The sequence below is a fragment of the Sitophilus oryzae genome, unplaced genomic scaffold (genome assembly GCF_002938485.1).
Source record: "Sitophilus oryzae breed Bouriz unplaced genomic scaffold, Soryzae_2.0 scaffold_172_pilon_pilon, whole genome shotgun sequence".
Taxonomy (NCBI): Eukaryota; Metazoa; Arthropoda; class Insecta; order Coleoptera; family Curculionidae; genus Sitophilus; species Sitophilus oryzae.
In genome coordinates this window covers 5,673,896-5,694,365 of record NW_022146424.1, presented here as the reverse complement: position 1 = coordinate 5,694,365, position 20,470 = coordinate 5,673,896, and the positions used below count along the sequence as shown (strand labels likewise).

The 20,470-nt window shown below is 32.3% G+C and overlaps 1 protein-coding gene across 1 annotated transcript; it reads left to right on the top strand.

Annotated features, from left to right (window-relative positions):
• Nucleotides 1-25: 25 nt before the first annotated feature.
• Nucleotides 26-20,470, top strand: LOC115881738 (phagocyte signaling-impaired protein). Its single transcript, XM_030899363.1, has 14 exons — nt 26-284; nt 401-625; nt 682-891; nt 945-1,042; nt 1,101-1,285; nt 1,337-1,512; nt 1,573-1,829; nt 3,737-4,076; nt 4,198-4,367; nt 7,974-8,188; nt 8,251-8,407; nt 8,463-8,582; nt 10,597-10,851; nt 15,847-20,470. Exons 1-14 carry the CDS (start codon nt 221-223, stop codon nt 16,189-16,191), a joined length of 2,817 nt encoding a protein of 938 aa, XP_030755223.1. The 5' UTR covers nt 26-220; the 3' UTR covers nt 16,192-20,470.

Sequence of the window (20,470 nt, the reverse complement as noted above, 5' to 3'; positions counted from 1 at the left end):
AAAAATCATTTGTAAAATGGTGAAAAAGTTGATATATTTTTAAATAAACTTGCAGTTAATCCAACTAGAGGTTTATTTTATATTTTTTTCTGTGTAGAATTATTAAGACGTAAATTAATGATTGTCGGCTTAAATATTATAGATAAGTTAAAGTTTTTGGGTGTTCAAAATTCAAAACCGCTTGCAAAAGTTCTAACCTATTAAAGTTTATTTTGAGAAAATGTCTCGGCACGTGCAAAATACCGATCCTTCCGTGTTAGAAAGAAGACTACGGCCTATTTATGGTAAATATATTTACAATTTTTCTATAAACAGGCATTTGATTCCTACTGTGATTTTCTAGTTATCGAAAAATAATTACATTACACCTCAACTGATCGACGGTCTTTATAACTTTTAGATTGGCTGGATTCAGGAAATAATAAAAAAGCACTGCAGGAATGTGAGAAAGTATTGAAGAAGACCCCGAATCTTCATTGTGCAAAAGCATTAAAAGCTTTAACATTACATAGGATGGGAAGGGAACAGGAAACTAATGTGATTTTAGACAATCTTGCTAGTGAAGTACCTACAGAGGAAGCCACTTTACAGGCAATGGCATTATGTTATCGGGAAATGCAACAAGGTATATTTTTAAGGCGGCTGTTAATATTTTTACTGTATATATATATTGTGTTTTAGTTGAGAAAATCAGTAAGCTTTATGAAACAGCAGTTAAACTGAACCCAACCAATGAAGAATTACATACCCATTTATTTATGACCTATGTTAGGATTGGCAATTTCAAAGCACAGCAACAAAGTGCTATGGCTCTATATAAACAAAAACCAAAAAATCCATATTATTGTTGGATCGTAATGAGTATTATACTTCAAGCCAGAAGAGGCGAGGGTATGTAATAAAGAAACTTAGAATTATATTATAATTGGACATATTATTTCCAGGAGCTAATGATGAGAAAAAAAGAAAAGTGCTGCTAAATCTCGCAGAGAGAATGATGGAAAAATTAGTGAATGATAATAAGATGGAAGCCGAACAAGAGGTGATTTATAAATTATTGTTATGTTACAATTAAATAAATTTATATTATTTTGGTTTAGGTCCAGTTGTATATTATGGTTTTAGAAATGCAATTAGAATATGAAAAAATTCTGGACCTAGTAGATGGTCCGTTGGGTGAAAAATTGCAATGTTCAGATTTGTCTATTTTAAAACTACTATATTTAAAAAAGCTACAGAGATGGCAACAAGTGAACTCATTATGTAAAATTATATTAAGCGATAAGTGAGTATGACCAGTATATTGTTTTCTATGAATGATTTTTAATTTCTCTAGTTTTGATAAATGGAATGTATGGAAAACCTATATTGCTTCTGTTTTTGATTTATATGAAACGGGTGTTAATGGCAATGGACCCAGCGACGTAGAGAATGATGTGGATAGTTTCGACAATACACCCGAAAAATGTCATGAATTTATTTGTGGCATTATAGAAGATGGTGCAGAAAACAGTGAGTAAAAAATCTAAAACAATTTTGATAATTATTACATGCAATAATTTATTTTAACAGGTTTTTTGTTAAGGGCTCCATATTTAGCTAGATTTGAATTGTGTTCTAAACTCCAAGAAAAGAATATCAAGACTGAAGATATTTTGGGTGATAAAATAGAATTATTCATTGAGTATTTTAGGAAGTTTGGACACAAATCCTGTTGCGTTTTTGACTTAAAAATTTATTTAAAAGTGCTCGATGCAGAACAGAAGTCGGAGCTGGCGACAAAATTAATCAAAGAAGTGGGAATTGGATCAACTAGTGTCCCGCAGTCTGTGAGTACAATTAATACACATTTAATTTTGTTTAAAAAAATGTAGATGTAGGTATTTAATTGGTTAATACTTAATATATATTATTTACAATTTAAAGTAATTAATTAAATTTATATTCCATTTTAAACAAAGTTGAAAAAATACATGTTTTTTTATTTTTAAATAAAACTTTTTTTGTCATCAATAAGAAGTTATGCCATCACAGTTATGTACTATTTCTCTACTATGGAGTTGATCTTTTTTTTTCTAAGCAATATTGGGTTCAGGTGATTATTTTGTTTTTATTCTTTTAGTATTACAGTTATTTTTTTATTAAACAGTTGAAATAAAGAGTTTTATCTTATTTTGTTGAAAAAAGACAACTACACACGAAACATTCATAAAACAGAGTTTTAAACATGTTTTAAATAGTATTAAACCTTTGAATAAAATGATTAAGGAAAGTGTATAATGCTATCCATGTATTCACAATGGGAGACAGAATTAACATCATAGGTCTCCATGTCTCCATCCTTGACAGCATCTAGATAGTTCTCTTTGACGTTTCAATTGGAACATTTGAATTTGATTTGAAATTTTTATTTATATTTTCACACCTTTCAAATAAAATTACGTTAATGATAAACTGGAATTTAAGTCAGCAATATTAGGTCCCCGTCGCACTCCACTTAAGTTTTTTGGTATACTCCTTTCATAATCTTTTTATTCAAAGTATTAAACAAATATTAAAACAAGTTTAATACAAGTTTTAAACAAAATGTAATGAAATGTATGTTCATAACCATAAATATTTTGTATAAAATATTGGAGGGATTGGGAACTGATACTGAAATTTTTTGGTATAGTATGTTATCTTATACAGGGTCCGGCAATAGTGCGTCGGGCATCTGTAGCTCATAGAATAAAATACTTGAGAATTTTGTTTTAGTGCAAACCTAAAGTATGTACCAGGATGTATTTCAGGAAAATATTTTAACTTCTATAGGGTGACTCAAAAAAGTGTGGGTGGACGTGGATGATTTTTTTTAAATGGAACACCCTGTATATTATTGCATTTTTGGGTTTCTTTCAGATTACTTTACATACACCTAAAATATAAATAAATATATTTCGATAGTTTCAGAGATATTAAAAAATAAATCAAAAATATATATTTTTCAGCCCTTCTTAAAAAAATTATTAAAAATACAAGAACTGTTCTGAAATCAAAACTATATTAGGTATTTACTTTAGATAGTGGAGTTGATCTTTTTTTTTTCTAAGCAATATTAACTAGGTGATTATTTTGTTTTTTATTCTTTAGTATTACAGTTATTTTTTTATTAAACAGTTGAAAAGAGTTTTATCTTATTTTGTTGAAAGACCACATTAATGAAACATTCATAAACAGAGTTTTTTAAACATGTTTTAAATAGTATTAAACCTTTTGAATAAAATGATTATGAAAGTATAATGCTATCCATGTATTCACAATGGGAGACAGAATTAACATCATAGGTCTCCATGTCTCCATCCTTGACAGCATCTAGATAGTTCCTTTGACGTTTCATTGAACATTTGAATTTGATTTAAATTTTTATTTATTTTCACACCTTTCAAATAAAATTACGTTAATGATAAACTGGAATTTAAGTCAGCAATATTAGGTCCCATAGGCTATTTTGATTCGGAAACTAATATCCAAAAAATGCAAAAAATATACAGGGTGTTCCATTTAAAAAAAATCATCTAGGTCCACTCACACTTTTTTGAGCCATCCTATAGAAGTTAAAATATTTTCCTGAAATACATCCTGATACATACTTTAGGTTTGCACTTAAACAAAATCGTCAAGTTTTTTATTCTAGGAGCTACAGATGCCCGACGCACTATTGCCGGACCCTGTATGTGTCATACTAAAATTTTAGGCCGATCAAATGCAAAGTCATATAGGAGCACTTCAACTGGCCCGCCTAAGCGGGGGACATCGGAATTTATCCACAGAACACCTTAGAGCCCTTGTTACCGCCTTAACCCTACATTATCAACACGGGTACCAATCGTATGGCAAGGACTTGCCATCAACCGATCTTGGGCCTTCAGATAACTACGCCATAATGGCGGCGCATATTCTATTCGATTTGTCGAAAAAGGAAGACGGTTCTGATTCTTTGATTTCAGCATTGGCATTGCTGGAGAGTTTCCTGACGAATTCTCCCAGTAATTTTCATGCTAAACTCCTGGCTCTGAAATATTATCATATTTTAGGTAAGTTTGTAAGATTTATATGTTTTATAAATAGTGTTTACAGATATTTTCCACATCATATGGAACTTTTTTTATTTATTGACTGAATGTTTTTTTTTCATTATGTATCTTTGGTTTAAAGGAGCTGTAATGGAAGCAAATAGTCTATACTATCTATTGGATATAAAGCATCTACAACTGGATTCATTAGGGTATGTTCATTGTGGACGTTTGGCAACTACAGGCCTGTACTCCTTGTGTGCAATACATTTTGATACCACGTTGAAATTTTTCTCTTCAAATTACAAAGATGTAAGTACCATTCTTCTATCCCTTATAAAATAATATCTTTTTACTACTTTCCACAAATCATCGCAAAACTGATAGTATATTCATGAAATTATACTATAAATATCGTATGATCGAAAAAAACCGGCGTCCAGTTGGCTTAAAAATGTCGATCAGTGACATTTCCCATATAATTTTACATACAGAGTGGCCCATCGAAAACGTTCAGCAAGACATAACGGCCAGGATATTTTTTTTTTCAAAAAATCCAAAAACACGTCAATTTTGTTTGTGAGGGGGACAACTTTTGCCCCAAAAATGATTGCAAAATCTTCAATCCTCTAAGCCGGGGTGTCATCCCCCAACTTTTTTCAAATGGGAAGGGGGTCAAGTGGCGCCGCAATGAAAAGAGCTTTCTATTCTCTATATTTCCCCTCTTCGTTTTTGAAAATCGGTCGAGTCATTGAGAAAATATGAAGGATTCAAATTTGAAAAGTTTATTTAAACATTTATCAGAGTAAATGATAAGGATAAATTCCTTTGACCAATTTGTTGTTTTTTCTTATTATTTCTAGATGTTTACGCATTTTTTCACTTGCCACAAGGTTGAACGATCAGGTGCGGTCTCAATATCGTTAAACTGACCCACAATAGAATTTCCAAAAATACCAGCCCGCGACGATCAAAATCGTCTTCGTTGAGTTCTTGTACCAACTGAATTTTGTACGGGTGGAACTTGTGTTTTTTTAATATCGTTTGGACACTTATACGATTCACGCCGGTCGCGGCCTTATTGGCTAATTTTTTTGTACTCAGCGTACTACCCATGGCAACTTGGCCCAATACGAATACCTCCATAGCTTCATTTACTACAGGATTTTCCCTCTGCTTCTTTTTATTCATAACGGAACCAGTTTCGTGAAATTTTGCTACTAAATCGCGAACAATTTTGCCATAAAGGTGTTTGTCAGGATGGCGTTTATTGAATATCTGCGCAAACCGATTGCCACATTCATTATTTTTAAAATAAAGTTCGATTATATCCACTTTTTCTGCAAGTGAGTACACCATAATTGTTAAAAAGTTTAACGATATTGAGAAGAACTTCAACGCACAAGTCACAGAACAGCTATCTAGCAACTGCCGCACCTGATCGTTCAACCTTGTGGCAAGTGAAAAAATGCTAAACATCTAGAAATAATGAAAAAACAGCAAATTGGTCGAAGGAATTTATCCTTATCATTTAGTCTGATAAATGTTTAAATAAACTTTTCAAATTTCAATCCTTCATATTTTCTCAATGACTCGACCGATTTTCAAAAACGAAGCGGGGAAATATAGAGAATAGAAAGCTCTTTTCATTGCGGCGCCACTTGACCCCCCTTCCCATTTGAAAAAAGTTGGGTGATGACACCCCCGCTTAGAAGGTTGAAGATTTTGCAATCATTTTTGGGGCAAAAGTTGTCCCCCTCACAAACAAAATTGTCGTGTTTTGGGATTTTCTGAAAAAAAATTACCCTGGCCGTTATGCCTTGCGGAACGTTTTCGATGGGCCACCCTGTATAAAACGACAGCGATCTTTTCATAGCCATCGTTGACTCCGTTTTTATTCCATCATACGGTATGTATATGATTTACATTTTCAATATTTTATCACCCAATACGACTTGCATGTGTATTACTGCCAGTTGTAAAATGACATTTTTTATTGTTATTGGCTAAACTAAAAAATTCCAATACATAACCATTTTTTCAATAACTCAGTAATAAAAGGATTAAGTAACTTTCTGTTAGGCTTAAAATCCCACCGCTGCCACCAAATTTTATGTAACAAAACTTTGAAGATTTGTTCGTTATTATAGTAGTGTGGCCTTTATACCGGGTGCGTCTGAAAAGTGGCCCACCCCAATAACTTTTATTTTTTCAAAAAAAAAACGAGATTTGGTATATTAGTATATGACATAAATTACGATTGATTGACGTATTCAATTGTTTTCAGTCACCTGTTTTACCGGAAATGACTACAACTTTTAATTTTTAAATGGCACCCTTGGTATTTTTTTCTTTGTTCCTCTCATTTGGAACCTTATTCCATTTGAAAAAATTAGATTTGAGATATGATTAAAAATACGATTTGGTCATCTTTTAACTGGCCAGGACAAGAAATTAAAAACATTAGACAATCAGATATATTTTTCCAAGGCTCCTTGATAAAAAATTAGTGTTTTTAACACAGCCATGGCACTCTTTCATTGAAATTTAAAATACAATTTTTTAAAGCGAGAATGTCAAAAGTTGACCTGATATGTCATTCTATTCAGAGTGTCATTTTCTATCGAATAAAGTAAAAAAATACCAAGATTGCCATTTAAAAATCAGAAGTTGTAGTCATTTCCGGTGAAATAGTAAGTGACCAAAAACAAATGAATATGCCAATCAATGCTAATTTTTGTGATATACTAACATACCAAATTTCGTTCTTCTATCTGAAAAAATAAAAAAAAATATATAAGCGTAAGCCACTTTTGAGACGGACCCGGTATAACTATCTTAACTATAATTATAAGAAGGTCACACTACCATAATAACGAACAAATCTTCAACGTTTTGTCACATCATACTAAGAGGGTTAGGACAAATCTGTGTGTAGATCATTAGTTTCATAAAAAAGTAGCATAGTGATATGAAAACCGCATCTTTGTATATTTACTCATAAACGAAAAACCCTGTAAAACACGCGAAAATGGGTCACCCTGTACTTATAGGTTAAAAGTAACTTAATGAGTTAACTTTAGTTAACTAATAGTTAGTAGTTTAGTTAATTAAGTTTACAAATTCGGGTCAATTTTTGGACCCGAGCAGATGAGAACGATTCTTAACGTTATTTGATGCCCTGACCTCAGATCTTAAATCCGTTTGTCAAGATTGGCTCTAGTTTTCGAGTTCGCGCATGGCAGTAGCACTGCGCTCTTATAACGGCCCGGGTAGTTGACGCATACCCACAGGACGTTTTACTGCCACCTCTTCACATTAAACTTGGCCTTATTAAGAACTTTGTCAACGTTTACAAAATGTTTAACGCTTGATGAGGCAGCAGCATGGGCATCGTTTCAAAGTGTTGTTCACAACTTTCTCGGTAATCATAAATCACCGGATTACAAGCAAAATTACCACAAGATTGGGGCTTGAATGTCTCTCAAGATACATTTTCTGCATTCACATCTTGATTTTGTTTCCACAAAACTTGGGCGACACGAGCGACGAGCAAGGAGAGCAGCTACACCAAGATATAGCGAAAATCGAAAGGCGATACTAAGGATTTTGGGACGATGAGCGATTACTGTTGGACCCTAATCCGTGAAACAGATTCCAAGCAGTATAAAAGACTCAGTTCAACCTCTGTTCATTTCTGATTTATATTGTTTAATTCAATAAATGACCGTTAACGGTCAAAAATAATAAAATAATGAATTTATTGAATATTTCGAAAACTAGAACCAATCTTAAAAAATGGACGGCTGATTTGGATTCAGCTACAAAAATTATCTTAGAAATTGCTTTTAGTTGCTCAGGTCCAAAACCGTGTATACTTGTGATTATTTAGTGTTTTATTGGATTAAACTTTTTTAGAGTACAGATCATTTGACGTTTTCCTACAAGTTCGGATCATTCATGAAACTAGACGAATTTATGGACTTCCGGGAAAAACTTAACAATAGTTTGCACTATACCACTACTGTAGTTGATAGGATAGTTTTAAGTCTAGTCGATTGTTCTACTTTAGACGGAATATACAATGTTGACATATCTTTTAAGGAAAACAAAATCGAATGGGATAAGTTAAGGTAAAAAAAAAACAAAGGAATATAATATTTACTTATACAATAAATTTTTTTAAATGTTTTAGGGATAATCGAGATCTTAGTGTGTACGTGAATTGGGAACCAGAGTTTGCCGAAAATGTGTTGGAGGAATCTGATGAAATCAAGACGCTTTTTGCTCAGGATCTCAATTTCTTGAAATTGAGAACGCACATACTCTGGTCTTTGAGTGCTGGACTCGAGGTATTGATTTTTTATTTATTAGTGCACTTTTACATAAAATTATTTTATTTTTAAGGTTTTGAGGTCAGTTGATGGTACAAGGCAGCAAAATATTGCGAGTATGAGACAAATTCTTAAAGACTGGGAAGATTTAGAAAATAATGTTAAGAAATGTGATTTAACGCCTATTAGTGAGGTAAAATTAATTTATTTTATTTCTTATAATTTTTGAAGTGAAACTTCTTACGTGCGCTGGGAGTAAAAATTCAATGACCCGGCACACGACAGGCGAGAGGAAAAGTGGCAAGGACAGTCTACAGCTTAGAAAAATTCGTCTGATTTAAATGAAATTTGGTATGTCGATAGATTGGACCAAGGCCTACTTAACCGTGTGCGACACGTGTGACTGTGACAGTTTTGACTTAAGAAACGTCAGAACTTGATGTCATCTGATGGCGACCAAATTTGGTGGGTAGGCTATGTGAGCGACGCACGGTGGGGTATTAGCATGAAAACGGTGATCGAAATTCGAAAAAGCAAATGTGTTTAAGATTTCCCAAAAAAGATAAATGATAAGTTAAATCATGTCTGCCATGAATGGCGTTGCTATGGGTGTGCTTAGTTGCATTCATTCGTTTCAACGAAACGTCAAAGTTGTTACTTCTCACAGATAAAAGGTAAATGGCTAAATTTTATATTTAAAATTATAAATTGTTGTTCTTGTGCTCTTTTTACGTTTATATTATTGTTTTGATTGAAAATGGCTCAGCAAGCTGCAGGTATGTATTCTACAAAAACGTATTATTTATTTTGATATTCTCTATACTAACGATTTTTTTTGCAACTAAAAGTTAGGCGTTCAGAAAATTTGATTAAATTTATGACATTTTTATTATACTTAGAGATTTAGTTGCGCATTTCGAAGAATTCAGCATATTGTCTATATACGTTTTACTTAGTAAACATTGGGCTTTCATACAGTAAAATAAAATACTGCGACTTTTTTGCGACTTTGCTGATAAAATGAGAAAAACATTCTTGGTTTCCTCTAATTTGCCAATCAGTGATATACTAATGCGAGGTGTAAACCGCGATGGCATTGTTGTGTACAAAGCGATCGCATTAGTGCCATTAGCAGTATAGCACAATTTGGCATTAGTAGCGACTTTAGTGGTATCGGCATTGCTCGCGGATCAGTCGTACCATTAGTAGTATTAGTTGCGATATTACTACTGGCATTAGTGGCATTGACCGTGGAATCGACGAATTATCCTTTATTTTGGTCATATTATTTCCTCCTTAATTGAAAATAGCAATAATTTATATAAGGTCTACATAAAAAAATTTCGATTAACTATCTGTGTCAAATACCCCACTGTGCGACGGTGCACATGGTTCCACCTTGCAAAGTTGGATACGACGTTTCGTTTACATCTTCAACAGGGTGGGACTAAGGATTTGATATTGAAGAAAAATGTGGGTCGATTTCGATATAATTGGGAACGGGTTACAGGATGACGGCCTCACCGATGTCTCTAAATGGACGAAATCATCAGGATTTTTTTAATTATAGGTCGATTGGAACCAAACTCGGCGCATGGATAGAAGTATCCAAATGGAGTGCCCAGATGGACAGACTGGCATTTTAATACAAATTTTGTGAAAGTGAATCAAATTATTTATTAATTTGTAATTTATTACTTTTTCAACAGTTCAAACGTTCAAACTACACTTTTTCATATATATCCTTCAAATCATTCAATTTAATAGCTGTTAGTAAGAAGTTTCACTTCAAATATGCGCACATAGTGCACACACAATTTTTTTTAATTTAAAATGTTTTCTTGTTACATTCCTACTAAAGACTCGTCTACACATAATGTTTTACCTGTCAGTCTTACCTGTTCAGGCAAAACGTATCAAGTAAAAGCTTATAGCTTATAGGCAAAAAAAACTGTTTTACTTGAAGTGAATTAAGACTGAGGACCGTTTAGAGAACTATGACGGGATCATTCAATTTTACAACAAAATTTCCGTTTTGGCTACACTAAAAAAATATAAGTAAATTTACAAAAAGTAACACAGATATATTACAGAATTCTTAATAACCGAGTTAAGTTCTGCCTAAGTCAATTAATAACAAAATTCCATACGATGCGGACTAATATTTTTTTTGGGACATTACAGTAATTTTTAAAATGTTTCTTTAGGATTCAGTTTCGTATCCACTTCCATCCCGATTGCACGCCTTTTTGGACACCCCATTTCGACCTATAGTAACGCTGTTTTTAAGCTTTTTCGAGTTTTTAACTCTCGACAATTCGGATGAGATCGAAAAAGCCAGTAAAGCGACACAGGAGGAATTGAGTAGATTAACTGAAACCCTTGAAAAGAAATTGAATACGAAATCGTCCGATTTTAGAGAGAAAAGGAAAGGTGTCGAGAGGATAGTCAATACTGTTGAGGTTAGTCGATTATGCTTCGAAAAATTATTGTGTTCACAATACAGAGAAATAAGTAAACCTAGAGGATCATTTAACGTTACGTAACCGGTATTTCTTTAATATCCGTTTTGGGATGTGTCTATGATATAGTCTATAAAATGAATAACTTTGAATTTTGACCGTTATTTTTTACCAACATGGCAAATATAAAATCCCTCTGTCAAAAAAGTTACTGATATTCTTTAAATTGAGTGCCTGAACGAATCAGATAGGTAAGTCTTTTTACTTTCGTGAAATAGTAAAGGAAAATAATAAAACAAGTGACAGTTCTTCCTTTTCTTGCAAATATCAACACAAAATGTAATAATTGTCAAAAGCAAATAAGTTTAAATTACCTATACCGCGGCCTCCCCATAAGAGCAATGAGAGAATTTATGTCCCAGTATTGAAGGAGGACAGAAAATCGAGTCGAATGGTTTCAAGACATAGGTTCATCCTTGTTTAGTCAAACCTCCTACCACACAAGGATAGACTTATGTAGGAAATGCATTGAAATTCTACAGCCATCCTTTAACATCGGGACAGGAATTTAAGCGGTACCCTCCGTATAGGTACTTTAAACGTATTTGGTCAAAAGTAAAATGTCATCAGCTTTTGACATTTCTAAATATCAGACCAATGCCGTCTCTAATAGAACAGCCTGGGAGCGAGATTTATTACGTCACGCTAGTTAGATACTTACGGATTAATAAATATGTTGTAGAACACATGGAAAACATAATTATTCCTCGTATTTTTGGTTTGTATTTTAAAAATGATATAGTTTACATGATTGATTTTAACGTTCGGATACTGATATGTATCGCATCGTGAAACGATGATGAATTATGACATTTTATTTACCTAATGTCTAAAAAGAAGGGTGAATGAACAAGCTGGATAGGAATTCCGTAGTTCGGTATTGCTTTAAATTTACTCTTTAATATGTTGACACTCTGATTTAATACTGTTTATAATTTAATGGCGGGTTCATTTCTCACAATAAAAATTGTAGTAAGCTACTGAAACAAAAATAATGTAAAAAATAAAATAAATATTATTTGTAAAATACCCCTTTGTTAGAATCCAAACAGAAATTAGCTTGTCAGTGGCTCTTTGGCTGTAAATAAATTTGCCGAATCAATATAATACGCCTAACGTTTTAGGGGATATTTTATATACGAGCAGGGTTTATTGTTCCCTGTTGTCAGCAACAAAAGGAAAAACAAAAAGAATCATATACATAATATACAGTTAATAAATACAATTTATAGCAATAAATACTTTGGCAAATAAACTATGAACCATACAAATGCAGCAAATGATTTACAATATACATATAATGAATAGGTACATAAGATAATAGGTAAAATGTAAAATATATTATAAATTTTGGGGTTTGAAAAGCAAATAAACTATGAACCATACAAATGCAGCAAATGATTTACAATATACATATAATGAATAGGTACATAAGATAATAGGTAAAATGTAAAATATATTATAAATTTTGGGGTTTGAAAATCGATCTAATTTAACAAAAAACATTCAATATCCACTAATAGTGATGTATTATTATTTGCATTCACAAAATTTATATATATATATTTTGCAAGTATCAATGTTCGAAAATTTAAATATTTGCAAAAATATTTATTAATATTTGCAAATAATACAATATCATAAAAAAAGGCGTCAGCAATGGCTATGAAATAATCGCTGTCATTTTATATGTAAAATTATTCTAAAATTTTTGATTTTTTTGGGATTTAGGTTCGGGAAAAACGTTGATTAAGTTTTCATTTTTGGATTTTCATTATTTTTTTTCGTAAAAAAAAACGTTTTGGCTAACATTATAGCCTTCATCAGTGTTGTGTCATATGAAAAAAATAGTGTCGAATATAATCCAAAAAATTACATATATAAGATATTCACAACCTAACCTAACACCACATAATGTTTACTGCAATTAATAAATTAATATGAATTTGTCAAAAGATGACCACATATTTTTTAAAATTATTATTCTTAACACTAAAACTATCTACATTGACTATGGAGTACGATTTCAGCCATAATCAATGTAACCAAAAATACGAGAAATAATTGTTTTCCATGTATTCTACAACATATTTATTAATCCCTAGTATCTAACTAGCGTGACGTCATAAATCTCGCTCTGAGGCTGTTCTATTAGAGACGGCATTGCATCAGCATGGCCGTAAGTTGCTAACCTAATAAAATTAACACTAGAAAAGTCCGCGGGAACTGTCAAATTCAAAGTTATTCGTTTCACAGACTATATCAGTTCATGTTGTTTGGAAAATTTACTTTAAATAATTGTTGATGTTGAGATTGAATATAAACCAATGTGATTTACATGTCAGTGCGCCTCTGCGTTTACCTATTTCTTTGAGGTTTTCTTATAGTGTGGTATTCTTAATACTGGTTTTTGACCATTGAATAAAAAGGCTAAGAGCACGTTCATATTGGCTTCGCTCTAGCGGAGCGGTGTGCTTTGTGCGATGTCTCTCGAGATTTTAGATGTAGATTTTAAATAAGTGTGTTCACAGTGTAGAAAACGTACGAGCCTTGCGGCGTGTTACAACGCATCGCGCTGCTCAAGCTTTCGACTTGCTTGAATTTGGAGCTGCGTCGCTGCTACTGTTCGAACGTTTCATTATATTTTAATGATTGTAAACGTGTCAAAGAAGAATTAGTGTACCATACTTGCCGCGAAAAATGACATTTATGACAAATAATAAAGATTATAAATTCAACGTAGAGTTGTTAAAACTCTCATAAAGAAAGCTCAACATACTCTGCAATTGTGCAACATACCGTGTGTCCAAAATGAAACGTCAAACAAAACTGAAAAAAGAATATTTTTTAAGACGTTGCTGTCCTTCATGTATGAATATAAAAATAGTATTAGCGTTGATTGAAAGATTTAGGAAGATACGCAACCTAATGAGCGAATTCGTGACAAGGCTGATTTGATTTCCCCTTACGTCTCAAGTGCTGTATGGTGGAGCCTCTACTCGTTCTGCGGCCAAGGCATAAAACACCCGTTTTCTCTATTTCGGCTAGCGAAGGCATATTGAAGACGGTGTGGAACTGGAAGCGACAGTGTTGCCATGTTAAAATGTGTAATATCTGTAATACGTTTGACGAAAATATCTTTGGATGAAAAATCCGCGTTTATGTATGAAAATTTATTCGTCGTGTTAAACAAGAATAAACAACAAAAATAAAAATTCTTTTATAGGTACTGAATATTTCGTATGATCGAAAAAAAGTCGTTTGGTTGGCTTGGAAATGATGAGCTGTTGACATTTACCATAATATTTTACATATTATGAAATAATAGCGATCTTCATTTCGAAGCCCACTCGGGCGCCGTTCTTTGTTTAATCCTATAATATTATATTAAATTATTTAATTATGGAAAATTCGTATTATTAACGTACTGTATCCAAAATCCGCAAATCTACGGATTAATCCGTAGTTCTGGCAACACTGTCTCCGGCGCTTACCCACTCTGTCGGCTAAAAGCAGAACTATGGTCCAGTATTCTTTATCCGCTGCGCTGTAAACGATTAGCGCGCAGTGGCGCAGAACTAAACTAAATCTCGCACATATAACGGTAACTCCAGCTACATCTGGGACATATTTTGTGCCACGAAATCGCCCATAAAGTTGCGCATCTTCTTATTTCTTCAATCAACGGTATTAGACAGCTTTCTTAGTTTTTCTATTCAATGGTTTCAAAATTTGTCAGCTAATAATAAAAATAATCTCATTCCTGTAAATTTTAGTACCTTCGCAGGAAATCTCATCCGTTTTAAAAAATATATACAGGGTGGTCCGAACTGTATTCCGGAAACTTCGGCCGCATATTCGGCAGATAAAAATAAGTAAAAAAGTTCGTATAAATATATGTCCTAAAATGCTTAGTTTCGGAGATGCAGGGTGTAGAAGTTTCATTTTTATTTCAATTTTTTTCAAATAATTTCTTCTGAAGTAACGTCAATATTTAGGTGAAAATTGGTGTCTGGAAAAGTTTTTTGACATGAGAAATTTGATTTTGATATCAATATGATTCCTATTTGTAGGGGGCGCTACCTACATGTGTGAAGAGTAATAACTTTTCGTCCGTACCGGTATAAAACTACTGGGTAAAAAATATACATTTCCGTGATTTTTTACGCAAAAAATGTCTCTTAGTATAAATCGCTACGAGCAACTGTTCTGATATTTAGAATGGAAATAATCAATACATGTCATTGTAAATTTATATTTTTGTCGTTATTGACAAAAAATAATCATGTCGAGTAGATATTTGACTGAAATGATAAATTTGGGAACTTTTTTTTTAATTAATCATATATTTTTCTTTGAAAAAATGATGATAAAATAGTTTTTGTTGAACTTTTGGCACAAAAACTTTTGGCTTATGATTTCAGTCTAACAACTATTATTTCGTCAACATGTTTAATTTATGTCAATGATGATAGATATTGATAATTTCAATTCGAATTATTTCGAGAACCATTATTCGTAGCGATTTTTACCAAGAGTCCTGTCCTACGTAAAAAACGTTGTAAATCTATATTTTTTTATTCACTAGTTTTATACAGGTACGTACGAGAAGTTATTACTCTTCAAACCAATTAAAAATATGTAGGTGGCGCCCTCTATAAGTAGGAGTCATATTAACATAAAAATCAAATTTCTCATGTGAAGAAACTCCCAGACACCAATTTTCATCGAAATATTGACGTCACTTTAGAAATTATTTGGAAAAAATTTAAATAAAAATGAAATTTCTAAACCCTGTACCTTCCAAACTAAGCATTTTAGAACATACATTTATAGGAACTTTTTTACTTACTTTTATCTGTAGAATATGCTCCTGAAGTTCCGGTTACAGTTCGAACCACCCTGTATATCGTTGAAACAGTGTTAATATTTTAGGCACTTTGTATTGCTTGCGTGATGTGCCTCATGTGCAACGAACTAGTGAAACCTCCTCCGCAAGGCAAAAAGGCGAAAAAGAAAAACCCGATCGAATCTAAACTGAAATGCCACTTGGACCTGATCATAAACGAAATTAAAACTCAAATAAACAAAACTAGTGGCTTGGTAAATGGATTGTGCGGGGAAACGGACAACAGGGACTTGGTTACGATTTTGGACTCTTTGAATCTGAACACCGACTGTGCCACGATCCGTAAAAACATTCTGTTGAGTTATCGCAAAACGCGTAACGAAATTCAAGACGTGCTCAAGAGTAAACTCAAGTGTCTTGACAGTTTGTAGGCGAAATAAATTAGTGTGAGTGTGCGTTTGCCATAGTTTTACAGTTGCGGGCGGTGGTGTATCCTTCCGGCTTTTATATGTGTCAAGTAATTACCTTAGGTTTTCAATATGCTGCTGTTAAAGAGATGAAAGAAGTGTGGAAAATCTTATTAATGGACGGAGTACAAATAAAATTGTTTTTGAGCCATTACTGCTTCCAGTCCATTGACAATAAAGAATAATAATTATCTATAGTTCTTCTAATAGAACATTTCTCATCATGTCATGTCTTGAATAAAAATAAGGTGATATAGTCTGTACAATTATCGTTTAATGTTATTTCATCATTATTTAGTCAATATTTGTTTTAAAGGCTCTGTTTATATTGTCCAGAAAATTTCAAGTATGTTCCGAAATTTGTAATTGAGCGCGTTCTGATTTTAATAACTTCAAGTAGGTATTTTTGAAACGTTATTTATTTTGGTTCTGTTTCAATAGATTATATTAAACATACATACAAGGGTTGTCTTCTATGGTTTGCATATAGAGGTAGAAAAAAAGTAGATAACTTTAAGACACTATTGTGTTTATAGAGAAATACATTTTTGCATCTTGGAGCCAATTCTGAAAGCAGTTATGCCTCTCACTTGTTACCTTCAAAATTCCGTTTTTGAAGGAGCTGATTGCATCTTTTGGGGACTGGAACCTTTGACCACGGAGTTCATTCTTAATTTTTGGAAAAGTAAAAAACCTTAGGACTTAGGTAGGGACTGTATAGAGGGGGGTCCGACAATTCGATGTTTTCTTGCTTTAAAAACTCAATTGTTTTTCAAATTGTGCGGGAACTTGCATTATCTTGGAGCACCATTCGTCGTTGAGGGTTGGTTTTCTGGCAAACAAATATATATGTACCAATCGGCAGTAACAGTTCTTTGATTTTGCAGAGGAATTCTTGTTACATGACCCGCTTTTTTTGAGACAAGTGTCGCCACCATCTTTTTGGAAACACTTCGAGAACGGATAACTTTCGTCGGATTTGGTTCATCTCAAAACACCGTCAAAACACCCAAACAGCCGATTAACGTATATTTTCTGGTTCATAAGAGTAAATCAAGGATTCATCACCATTGACAAAACAGTGTATGTATTTTTTGATTTTTCTGCATGTTTTTTTATACCAATGGACTCTAATTGCTTTCTGTTCTTCCACCAACAGATGCGGTATCCAACGAGAAACTATTTTTTTACAGATCTTCATGTAAAATTTTTTGAATTGAGTTCTTTGAAATGCCCAATGCCAACATGTTGATCTTCTTGGATCAACCTACATACAGCATTGACGTTTTCCAGGGTGACTACCGTTGTTGGTGGACCTGTTCTTGGATCTTCGCTAAGACTAGTCCACGTTTCAATTCTCCATACCAACGAGAAATCGTCGATTATTGTGGTGCTTCATGTGGTCTAAAACTTTGGTGTTAACTAAATATGACAGTTAATTTTGACATTTGAATATGTTGACAGACGCCTACTATGTATATGCAAAATATAAAAGACAATCTTCATACCAGTTTTAGTAATATATATTTTTTTTAATATTTTATGTAACAAACGGATATGAATTTTCTTTGTTAATTAGAATCATAACCACAAATGTTAAATGAAGGCTACTAGAGACAATACTGATTTATGAAATGCCATAATTACATAAATGTAAAAGTCATATCAGTAAAAGAAAACAAGTCTTTATTCAAAAGTAAAAAACCTGTTTATAACTTTCTAGACAAGTTGTATTTTTATTGTCTATTAATTTTTTTAAAGTCCATTTGTTTTTATTTGTCAATGGTTTGGATTCAGGGCCACTTGCACGTAAAATCACTTTTTTGCTTTATTACTTTTAACTAGATTTTTTCTTTTAAATCAGTTTTCGGTTTTACTGTACTTCAGTCTAAGAATTATTTGAAAATTTACTCCCAGTAAGTACTCAAAAGAGTTATTTATTCATATCCCCATGTTATTTTCCAGCAATATGTAAAAACTATTTTAGGGAGTTTTTATACATTACTAATACAATATGATCTAAAAAAAAACGGCGTCAGCGACGGCTATGAAAAAATGAAAAATCGCCGTCATTTTATGTGTAAAATTATATGGGAAATGTCATCGGCGCCTTTTTTTTTATACAATATTATACATCAAATAGATCATTTATTGATTTTTAATTTTTTGGACAAACCAAAATTTAAAGTTAACATATCAGATGTAAATATTATTCGTCATATTATACTTAATTATTATGAGTGCCATTCTGTAACATCTTCAAAGTAATAAAAGAAAAAGATAATATGAACCGTGATTTTTCATATCTATTTTATGCATATCTTCATACCTATTTTAAAGAAACATTCATAAATGCATGGTGTACGATCCTAAGAACATTTTATTCATATATAGATTTGGTGCGATAGAAGCGTGGTTTGGATTTTAATATGTAACAGAGATGGAAGACAGACATATTAAAAAGAGAAAAAACTTGGGTTGATACATTCCTTCTATTTGGTATTGCCAGATCTTGCTTCAAAATTTCAAACCGCTCAAGTTAGCGTTTACGGAAAATGTCGTTTCTAGGGTTGTATCTATAATTTCCACAATTAGTTACTCATTTAACTACAACCGTAATAGATGGCGTAATTAAGCCTCGGTCTGAGACAACTACAAAAACAATCGTAGTTGTTAGTTTTGTAACCAAAGTCAAAATTTACAGCTGTTTGAATCTAGTACAAATTGTGTTGGTTCTATGGCGTGTAGCCCATCACACTGTGTAGTTTTAGAGCGAAGCTTTACACCTTAAAATGTGATAACTGGCACTATTTCTGAACTAATAATGGACAAACCAATGAATATTTATTTCTATGGTAAAGAGTGGCCGCAGATAATTTGTTACAAGTTTTCAAGAATTGATTATTATTATTTAATAATAATAATCTAGCTATTTAGCTTAGATATATTATCTTCGTTTATTATGGTATTTCACGTACGGACCGGCAACACTGTATGCCGCTTTTTATTTTTTCTCTGTTTGTCAACTAGTCATATATATTTTTCATATTATATCTCTGACATATGCATTAAAATACAGACCATGAAAATAAAGTGACCAAAATCATATTTCTACACAGTGTGAAATTAAAAAAAAATACTTTTTCGAATTAGGAAAGCTTCTATTAAAACGTTCCCTGTTAATGACTGCTGTAAAAATTTTATTTATTTTCTTACATTTGGCCTTTTTACATTTTTTTACCTGAAAACATAGTTGTTGACAGCGACAGTTCTTGTCTGTTGTTTTAATTCACAGTTATATTATGTTTTGAATGTCGTCTCTTGATATCTCCCGGACTCGTTGGACAACCCTTATCCTACTTTTTAGAAAGATATCTTCATTCATATGTTAAAATGTTCTTAGAGGTCGTGACTTACGGCATCTTTTAAATTTAAATACATACTTGGCATTTATAAATCAAGGTTTAGCAAAAATTATCGAATTTTAATTGGTTAATGGAGAACAAATTACACACGGGAATTGATTAGAGCATTCCAGCAGTCAATCTCCATTAGCAAGTATTAGAAGAGGGCTAAAGTGGTAATTGTAATTTTCCATAATGTGATTATCATGTGATCTATTTACGGGCTAAGCCTAAATGAGTTTTTCATAGATGTCACAATTTTCTAGGTAGATAAGGTTTACAACAACTTAGATAATTTGTATAATTAATTAATACCATGTTTTACCAGTGCTGCTTATTTATTTACAAAATTATTCTGGCTGGTTTAAGCTTCAGTCATTAGCTTTAGATTAGTAATAATAAAACTACTTATAAATATATTTATAATTTTATTTTTTAATAATTAAATGTGGTACGCCACTGGAAAATTAGATTTTTTATATGCCTATTTTATAAATACATGAAAACAAGTCTGAAATCAGAGTTTACTCTAATCGCGTAGTATAGCCTAGACAACTTGACGCCGCGCGCCGTTTACAAAGCAGTTTTTTTATTTTACACATGGAAAGTTGAAAAAACATATTTTCATGAAAATGACAGAAGCATAAACTGGCCCTCATTTGTTTCTCTAGAATTGTAGGTTATGTATACCCTCTATAGGCAATTGTATTAAATGTAACTGTTAATTACGATTTGTACATGTATGTAAGACACTGTGACTCTAATTTTGCTTGTTTGGTAGGATTACTACCGCTGCAATACTTTTGTAAATAATAATTTAATAAATTAGTTTTTTTCTA